Source organism: Sorex fumeus, unplaced genomic scaffold (genome assembly GCF_029834395.1).
Source record: "Sorex fumeus unplaced genomic scaffold, SorFum_2.1 ptg000131l, whole genome shotgun sequence".
NCBI lineage: Eukaryota > Metazoa > Chordata > Mammalia > Eulipotyphla > Soricidae > Sorex > Sorex fumeus.
The window spans coordinates 40,088,329-40,098,296 of NW_026606188.1; the positions used below are offsets into that span (position 1 = coordinate 40,088,329).

The 9,968-nt window shown below is 54.1% G+C and overlaps 1 protein-coding gene across 1 annotated transcript; it reads left to right on the top strand.

Annotated features, from left to right (window-relative positions):
* The first annotated feature begins 3,538 nt into the window (after positions 1-3,538).
* On the top strand, positions 3,539-8,023 carry LOC130015789 (glutathione S-transferase Mu 1-like). The gene is made up of 8 exons (XM_056106556.1): positions 3,539-3,672; positions 3,922-3,997; positions 4,381-4,445; positions 4,716-4,797; positions 4,888-4,988; positions 5,730-5,825; positions 5,904-6,014; positions 7,628-8,023. Exons 1-8 carry the CDS (start codon positions 3,637-3,639, stop codon positions 7,715-7,717), a joined length of 657 nt encoding a protein of 218 aa, XP_055962531.1. The 5' UTR covers positions 3,539-3,636; the 3' UTR covers positions 7,718-8,023.
* The last annotated feature ends 1,945 nt before the right edge of the window (positions 8,024-9,968 follow it).

A 9,968-nucleotide genomic window follows, 5' to 3' on the forward strand; every position in this document is an offset into this window, starting at 1 on the left:
CTAACTTTCTTTTAATATATTTACATGTATTTGTGTTTTTCCACGTGGTTGTAACAATAATTAGCATTATCTAAAGATGTGTTCATTTTTAAAATGAAAATTTTAAAAAATTATTTTTAAAAATTATTTCGCTTGTTTTTAAGCCTTCTTTCTCTCCTGACTTTTAAAAATAATTTGATGTTGCCTTTATGTTTTTTGTTTTTGCACAACTAATGCTTACAGAGAATTAACACGTTTTACATTCATATTGGTTTAACCTTTGATCTTTTCTACTTGTTATTCTCTAGTTCTTTCCATATTTTTACCTCAAATGTTGCTTTTTCACCCCCAGATCTGGCAGTGCTCAGGGCTTACTCCTGGCTCTGCACTTAGGACTCATTCTTGACAGGGTCCCAGGGACCATACATAAACCTGACTTGGCTTTATGCAAGGTAAGTGCTCTACCCCCTGTACTACCTCTCTGGACTCATACTTCTTTCCTAAGTATTTGTAAACACATTTATATTTCCTTATTTAAAACATATAATACGCAGGAAATGTTATTTCTAAATTTGAATTTGTCATCATTTCAGAAGAGGTTATTTTCGTTTTCTTATTTTCAGATTAAAATAGTCTTCATATTTTGGCTTCCCTTTTTAAACCAGCCTATATTTAAAAGACTTTAAAAGCACCCTGAGGTGGATATGTTTTCATCTGTTGCTGAACCCAGCTTCCCACACTCACCAATTGAACACTCTGGAAAAACAAGGCCCGATATGCAACTAGCAACTTACTCAGAGCTAGCAACAGGAGAGGGTCTGTATGTTGCTCCTCCCCCTAATCCTCTTCCTCTCAGGAAGGGGTGAGGGGTTTGTATTGGAGTATTGCACTGTAGCACTGTCCTTCCACTGTTCATCGATTTGCTCGAGCGGGCACCAGTAATGTCTCCATTATGAGACTTGCTGTTACTGTGTTTGGTATATCGAATATATATATTCGAGACTTGTTGTTACTGTGTTTGGTATATCGAATATGCCATGGGGAGTTTGCCAGGCTCTGCTGTGCAGGTGGGATACTATCGGTAGCTTGCCAGGATCTCCGAGAGGGAAGAAGGAATTGAATCCAGGTGGGCCGTGTGCAAGGCAAATGTCCTACCCATTGTGCTATCGCTCCAGCCCTTTGGAGTGTTTGAGCGGGCACTGTAACATCTCCATTGTGAGACTTGTTGTTACTGAGTTTGGCATATCGAATACATCACGGGGAGCTTGCCAGGCTCATGCGGGCGAGATACTCTCGGCAGCTTGCCGGGCTCTCCGAGAGGGGCGGAGGAATCGAACTCGGGTTGGCCATGTTGGCTGCGTGCAAGGCAAACGCCCTACCACTGTGCTATCGCTCCAGGCCTTTGGAGTGTTAGAGACATTAAATCAGAAGAAATCCATGGTCGTGGGCAGAGCATAAGGCAGCTCTGTCTGGAAGCCATTGAACTGGATTCAGCAGTTATTAAATCTATGAACGTCAGGCGACTCTGTGTCAACCATCTGCCCTCCAGGACCTGCATGATGACCTTCAAGAGCCCTTCAAGAAGGTCTGTGCTGATGTTTCTCTGGGAGAGAGGAGGCTTGGGCGGGATGAGTTCCGGTAGAGTGTTCTCAGAGAGCCTGTTGTTTCTCCTTCCCCTCCATCTGTTACTGGACCTGATTCAACATCACACACACAAGGACAGCAAAGACCCAGGTGGGAAGAGAGGGTCTGAGAAATGAATTTGGAGGAGCATGATGGAGGCTCTCATAATTCTACTAGAGGTATGTGTTTCTAATGCTGTTCCCCCCACTCCGCCCCCTGCCATACGTTCTACAGATTTGGGGTTAATGTACTGAGGGGTTGGCAGTTAGCAGTAGTGAGGGGAGGAAAACGGAATGCAGTCCAGAAGTGAGAGCGAGGTTGGAATTCTGCACAGCTTATCTGACACAATGTATTTTGCTGTTTTAAACAGTATTCTGAAACTTGGAGGCAAGGTCAGGGAGATAGTTCTAAGAACTGGAGCACATGAACCTCAGGGGGAGTCCTGGCTTGGGAGTCCCCGGAACACTGGAGTAACCTCTTTGTAATGAGCTGGGGGTAGCCCCTGAGCAACTAGGGCACAGCCCACAAACAAACAAGCAAACCCTGAACAATTAGGGTATGGCTGTAGCTCAACTGGAGGGGTCTTGCTATATGTCAGCCCGGGTTCAGTGTGAGAGATGGGAAGTAAACGAAAAGGAATGCCAGCATCTGCAATCAGGGAGCTTAAGTGAGTCCCCCAAATGGTGACGTTGGAATAGGAATTCCAGGTGTTTTTCCGGTGCTGGGGTGAGGGTTTTTTTTTTTTTTATCAAACTGTTAGGGACATTAAATTGAATATGAGAGTTTCCCAGTCTCCCCGCTGCCCGCTGGCCTTCACTGACCCCTGGCCCCACTGGGAGGCTCCTGGGTGATGCCTTCTGCTGGGACAGTTCCTCTCTCTCCTTCTGGGGGTCCTGGGGCTTAGGGCCTGAGTCTTGAGGAGGGTCCCAGAGTCCCTGTCTTTCCAGCAACCTCCTCCCCTGCATGAACTCTCCCTCTCCCTGGCCCTCAGTATGTAATCAGGCAAATGCACCCGTGTTGCCAATATCTGTCCCTCCTAGTGCCCCCTGCACTCCGCCCTGCACCCGGACTTCCAGTCTGTAGTGGTCAGGATGACCTCCTCGTGAGGCTCTGAGGCAGGATCAGTGACTGTTGCTGCAATAAGCCATCTTGGAATGGATGCAGCCTGCAAACACGGGTCATACTGAGAGAGGATGCTGCTTAGGGCAAGCCAGGAAGGTCACCCTTCAACCACCCCAGTCACGTCCCTCCAGTGACCTGCACCCTTGCTGGGCTCTGGAATCTGGGCGGGGCTGCTCACAGGCTGTGTGGGGTAGCACAGTCTGCGATGCTGGGAGGGTGAGGTCCCAGAGTCCTTTCCTAGCTTCTTTTCTTTATTTCCTAAGATGGGATGACTTCCTCGAGTCCGTTCTGAGGGGTGAATCCAGGTCCTGTGGCAATTGGGACTGAGGGTCCCCCTCTGGCCTCCATATCCCCCTCAGCATCGGTATCATTTGGATCCTCAGGCCCTTCCCCTCAGTTCACTTGTCCTCTGAAAAGTTCTCCATTCTGCTGAGAGCGGCTGCTGGAGAGGAAGGTTCTAGAACTTTCCCTGGTTACATACTCCTGCTGCTTGCAGGCTGCTGGGGGCAAGGTTCAGCTGCAGAGAAGACCCTGGGCAGCAGCTCGCTGAGCCCCAGAGGGTGGTGGAGCGTCTGGATGTGGCCAGGCATCCTGACCAGGGAGAGGGAGGGAGGAGGAAGTACTGCTTTACCGCGGTGGGGGGCAGAGGCTGCGTGGGGGGGGGGGGCGGGGGCGGGCAGGAGCAATGCGTGAGGGCACAGGTGGCATGAGTGTCCGGGTGCCAGAGTCAGCCCGGGACTCTAGGCCGGGAGGCTCAGGGGCTCCTGTCCAGTCTGTGCTGTTTGGGCCTCTGTGGTCCCTCCTCTCAGGGGCGGGGCGGCTCTGATCTCTGGCCACGCCCCACCCCTGCTCCGAGCATAAAGCCAGAGCCCAGTTCAGCACAGGCGTCAGCTCTAACACAGAACCTGCACCATGCCTATGACCTTGGGGTACTGGAACCTTCGGGGGGTAAGTGAGGAGCTGGGGGTCATGGAAGGGGGCACGTGGGAGGTGCTAGGTGTGCTGGGGTGTGTTGTAATGTGGTTCCTCCCAGGGGGCCCGGGGCACCCCTTAGGAATGTGTAGTGTGTGTGTGTGTGTGTGTGTGTGTGTGTGTGTGTGGTGGTTGGTGTGAGGGGGAAGGCTGGGGGGGGGGTGTATAGAGATCACCTGGACTCCGGGCCCTGCTTTGTCTGACTGTGCCGTGGCCGTTCCCCAGCTGGCTCACGCCATCCGCATGCTTCTGGAGTACACTGACACTAAGTACGAGGAGAAGAAGTACCAGATGGGCGACGGTAATGGCTAGGGCCTTGTGTCTCCCTGACTTCTGCAGACCCTCATGCGCACCCCAGTGCTGACCTCCTCCTGCCCCTTCTCCTGTCTCCACAAGACAGGGTGCTGTACCCCTTGGCTTGCTGCCAGGGAAGGGCAGGGAGGATTTAATTACCCTGAAATTGTAGCTGGGAGTTCCGCCTAAGGCTTTGTGGCACTGCGAAATAATCCTTTCCCATGGCTACTGGGATTCCACTGGATGTTTTTTTCCCGCTAAACTGGAATGTGAGACTTGGCTCCGATTACAAATCCTGTTTCTTGGGTCATGACACTGATTTAACGGCAGCTCCCCGGAATGAGGGGAGGTTTTGGGGAGCTCTGTTCTCATTCTGTCTTCTGCACACAGCTCCCGACTATGACAGAAGCCAGTGGCTGGATGAAAAATTCAAGTTGGGCCTCGATTTCCCCAATGTAGGTGCAGAGCCTGGCGGGGTGTGGGGGTGTGGGAAGTGTGAGGGGTGCGCGCCTTCTTCAGTACCATCAGGACCTGGTGCCTCTGCCCCTCTGCGTTTCTGGGGCACTGCCCTGCCTCTCCCTGGTGCTGGGCTCCAGCTCACTCAGTCCTCTGACAGGTTAACTTTGTGCGCACCCTGGCCAAGGACCGGAGGGCCGGGTTCCCTGTGGGGAGGGTGGGGTGCAGGGGAGCCTGGGGACCCTGTGACGTGCCCTGTTGCCTTTCAGCTGCCCTACTTATTCGATGGGCCTCACAAGATCACCCAGAGCAATGCCATCCTTCGCTACCTGGCTCGCAAGAACAACATGTGTGAGTGTTGGTGGGGCGGGTGCAGGGGACGGGTGTGGTGCCTGGGCTGGCCTGAGGTTGCTGAGGGGACTGTGTGTTGTGTGTCTGCAGGTGGGGAGACGGAAGAGGAGCAGATTCGTGTGGACATCCTGGAGAACCAGATTATGGACACCTTTATGCAAATGGCCCGGACGTGCTACAGCCCTGACTTTGTGAGTCCCTCCTGCTGGGCTGGACACGGTCTGTTTCAGGGGCCCAGACCCGAGCACCCCATTTCCACTCCTGTTTGCCAGTTTCTCCTCTGCTACAATTCCCTAAATGCCCTGCGACCACCCCCAGGGGCTGAGATAGTGTGACAGGAGAGCTCTGGCTCAGGCCTGTGGTCTGAGGGTCTTGCAGGCTCCTGAGTGGCACTCAGTTACCTGCAGATGTTTGTTTGGGAGCCCAGGGCTTTCCTCATGCCTTCTGCATGTTCCAGTACATTCTCCCAGGAACTGTGCCAGGTCGGACTTTGTCTTCATTCCGTCTCTTTAGGTCTTCTGTTTCCAGATGTATCCCAGCGTCCATCCAGTTTCCTGTCTCCCACTTACTAGAGATTTCTGTTCTTTCCCTGAATCATTTCATTTTTTTTCCCTTTCAGTTCTTTGTCTGATGTGCTCAGAGCTGGTATGGGGTCATGGCCCTCTGGGCTGACCCATGGGAGAGAATTACGCATGGGTGACAGATCAGGGACACAGGGGATGTGGGATCCCCCACCCCCATAGCACACACAGATGGGGGGTACCCACCGGACTCTGATATCACAGGTGGATGGTCTCAGAGCTGGCTCCCACTGGGTGTAGTTTGGCACACACTGCTCACCCTCGGTTACTGCTTGGGGCCAGGTCCAGCCTGGGGCCCGGTGACACTTGCCCAGGGAGCAGGCGTGAGTTGACAGCTGCTTTGTGTCTCAGGAGAAGCTGAAGCCGGACTTCTTGAAGGGACTCCCCGACACGCTGAAGCTGTTCTCGCAGTTTCTGGGAAAGAGGCCCTGGTTTGCAGGGGACAAGGTAAAGGGGCTGTCTTGGGTTGTGGGGGTCGTCGGGTTTCCCTCATGAGGGGGGCGCTCACTCTCCCTGTCTCTACAGCTCACCTACGTGGACTTCCTGGCTTACGATCTCTTCGACAAGCTCCGCATGTTCGAGCCCCCGTGCCTGGATGCATTCGCCAACCTGCAGGACTTCATGGCCCGCTTTGAGGTGCTTCTCGGGTCTTTGATCTTCCATCTTTTCCCTGCTCTGTTGCTCGGCTGGAGCTAAAAGGAAGGAAAGCTCCTGTTCCCTGCCCCAGGCAGGACTTTGCTAGAACATTGTGGGGCAGGGACTGTGCCAGGTTTCATCTCACAGCAGCCCGCACTGTGCTGCCTGGAAGCTTCAGCTCCATCTCCTTGATGGGGAGTGAGGTCGGGAGGGGAGCGACGGCTTAGATCAGAGCCAGTCCCAGCCCTCTGGGCTCCCTCACCCTGGGTGCTCCAGCTATGCGTTGTGGTTCTCCTTTTCCTGAGTCAAAGGGGCAAGTCTGAGACCCTCTTCCCACTTGATTCCCAGCACAGCACAGAGCAGAGCACGTCAAGCCTTGTTCAGGCATGGGTGCCCCTGGCAGGGAGCAATGTCTAAGCATCCGAGATGGAGTTCAGAGCATGAGCCCTCAGGGGCTTTATTTTTAAAATTTATTTATTTATTTATTTATTGCTTTTTGAGTCACACCCGGCGATGCTCAGGGGTTACTCCTGGCTCTGCACTCAGGAATTATTCCTGACGGTGCTCATATGGGATGCTGGGATTCGAACCTGGGTCGGCCCGCATCCAAGGTAAATGCCCTACCCACAGTGCTATCGCTCAGTCCCCCTCGGGGGCTTTAGTGCGTGTGTGCAGGTGTGTGTGAGGATGGGGATCAGCTCAGGGCTCTGCAGACAGGGACAGAGTTTCCAGCTGTCCCGTTCCTGACCTTCAATCTGCCTCTGTCCAGCCCCACTGCGAGGAATCTTCTATTCACTTTTCTGGGCCTGTTGGGGTGAGTCACCTTGGGGATTAGGCGAGGCTGTGAGTCGTGATGGGAGACATGGGCGTCCCCTAGCTTTGGGCCTGGCAGGTCTTAACAAGGCTTCCCGGTGGGAATCCTTTGACCAGGAGTGGTCTGCTCTGGGTTCAAACACCCAGAAGGTCCTTGGTGAGAGGTTTTTGACTGGCCAGCTGGGAAAAGACTCTGGCCCAGCCTAGGCTCTGGGACTGTTCCCATCCCCAGCACTCATGGTGTCTGGGCTCTGGCCTCCTGCTCCCCCTCCTTTCTCTGCTTGCTGAGTCACGGGGAGCCCGGGCCTCTGCTGGCTACCCCAGCACACTCGGAGCATCTGATTCCGTTCTGCTCCCACTCTGGGACCTTGGGAAGCCTGGTGCCTCCTTCTGAAGCAGGAGCAGGTATTAGTGACGGGACCCTGGGGGAACAGATGGGCGCACTGTAGGAAGAGTCCAGAATGGGGAGAGAGCCAGGCTGTTCTCCTTCCTGTGTGGGGACTGAGGAAGCTGCTTCATGCCTGTGTGCCTCAGTTTCCCATCTAAGCTGCTTGTTGAGCCTCTCTGGTAGGGTGAATGTTGATTTTAGTCTGCTTCTTGACCTGTGGCGATTTCAGACTCCTGCACTGTGCAGAGACTAACTGTGGTGGCAGAAATATTGGTCATATTTGGGTCAAATCCTAGACCGGACATCCCAGAAATAGTGTCATTTGGCCCCGGGCTGGCCTCATAGTCCTTACTCTGTTGTGTGGGGGAGCACACTATTTCTCATTGCTAATCTGGCTTTCCTCCCCTTGTAGGGCCTGAAGAAGATCTCTGCCTACATGAAGTCCAGCCGCTACCTTCCACGCCCTGTGTTCGGAAAAATGGCGTTGTGGGGCAACAAGTAGGCCTCCCAGGAAGGAGACGGAAGTACAAGCAGTTCGTGATTTCTATAGTGGAGCCTCATGAATATTTGGACTTTCCTGCACCCCAGAATCAGCCTGTTATGATTTCTCCTCCTTCCCCTTGTCCACCTGACTCTGTCTTCATGGTCCTTCCAGCTGGAGCTCCTGGCCGCTGCTCCTGGGGGAAACAGTGGCATGAACTGCCCACTATGTCTCCCGCCTAAGTTCAACCCTGCTCTAGAGACCGGGCAGCTCCCTGTGGGGTTCCCCAGCCTCGCTGCTCCCCAGTAAAACCTCCCTCGGTCTGTCGGTCTGCTGTGTCCTGTCTTTTTCTCTGCCTGGAGGTGATGTTACCCCCCGACTGATGGGATGTGCAGGGCTGGGGGGGGGGTGAGGGTTTATGTGATTCCCTTCCTGTGAACCCCAAGACAAGGAGGCATGTGGGGTGCTGGGAAGTGCGGCCTCTGTGTGGGATGGTCTCCCCCTGCCCAGGGCTGAGTGTGTGAGTGAGCAGGGCCTGAGTTGGGGCCCCCCGAGGGAGCCCCGTCTGCCTCCCTCCCTGGTGTGAGGTTCTTCGCAGTGTGGGGGTCCCTGGTCTCCTCCCAGAGGTTCTAGGGGCCGTGTCCAGGCTGCTGTGCCCATCAGGACCTGGACTCTGGGTCCCCCCTCGTGTCCCGCTGCCCAGAACAGGGGGTTCTGTTCCTGCATGTCTGAATCTGTGCATCGGATGTGCCACTTTTAGGGGTCTGGAGCTCGGAGGTGGGGTCTCAGCCTCTCCTGCCCCACTCAGAGCCTGTTGTGTTCAGTGAGTGGGTGGCCGGGTGATGGCGGTCATGCAAGTCCCTTCCATGGTGCATTTTCTTTATTATTTAAGACCTGACCCTTCATCTGTGTGACTCTGGGGCTGCAGCGTGGACAGGAGCACGACATCCAGGGGGGTCTTCTCTGCTCCCCAACACTCTCATTGCTCCGGGGGGGCCCAGAGACTCCGAGGTCCACAGGTGCATGATATCACTGTGGATCCCCTCAGGTGCAGTTGGGACACGGCTGCTCCCCTGGGCCCGGGTCTGGCTCTCAGAGTGGCATCTCTGCACTGGATCTGGGGGTGACACGAGGCAGCTCTGGTGTGTCCAGAGTGGAGCCAGACTACTCGCAAGAATCTTTAGAATCTGCAGGAAGCAATACAGTGTTCCTGCTGAGAGCTGGTTGTCGGAGGGAGATGAAGGACTCAAGGGTCTTCCTCTCCCGATACTTGAGGTTGGGTTGTGCACCTTGGGGGTTCTGCAGTCACCTGTGGAATCTGATCCTGCTTCATTTCCACACGGTCCTTGTATTAGAGCTCAAGTTCCCTGATTGGATTCCTAAACGTGGAGGAATTCGGGCTTGCTTTGAGGGGCTTCCCCGATCTTGTTTTTCTCTTTCGTGTTTCCGCCTTGAGCTGAAGAGCAGAATTAACACTCGTGGCTGCATCTGGGTCTGCTTCCTCCCCACAATGGTTCTCCAGTACAGGGCTGGGCTCAGAGAATCATGAGCTACATGTTGGAATTAGTTCAATCCCTGGCACCATCAAAAGTGAATTAAAACATTTATACGTGTGGAAGAACTGTCAGCTCTATTTCACTGATGGGGAGTGAGGCCGGGAGGAGAGTGAGGGCTCAGATCAGAGCCAGTCTAGGCCTTGCTGGGCTCTCACGGCCTCAGGCCTCTCCGGACTGTGCTCTGTGGTTCTCCTTTTCCTGAGCCTAAGGGGCAAACCTGAGACCTTTTTCCAGCTCAATCCCCAGCACAGGGCAGAGCGTGTGAGGCCTTAGTTCAGCTGTGGGAGTCACTAGTGTTTGTGCCAGGGGCACCAGCCCAGCCTTTACTGGCCAGTGTGATTTTAGAAATCAGGGATCAGCATATATGGGTGAAGCTTAGTGTGACTTTCTGGAAAACATAAAGGGAAAATTCTTGCTCTTTCAAAGATCTGGCTATTCCTGAAAATGCACAGCCCACCGGGGGATCTGGTCTCCAGGAAACCGTGGGCAGTGGGGTGCCGAGACATGAGCCCAAGGTCCTGTTGGCAGATTGTCCTGAATTTCATTCTCCAGGTCCTAGAGGCTTAGTGCCCTCAGTCCTCACTGATTGGCTGGTACCTGGAGGGCGTGGCCCCCATTAGGCGGGGAAAGGTCGGCTCCACTGGGCCCCGCCCTGGGTCAAAGAATAAAATCCTGAGCTCTGCAGAGGCCACAGCACTAGCAGGAAATCCAGCACT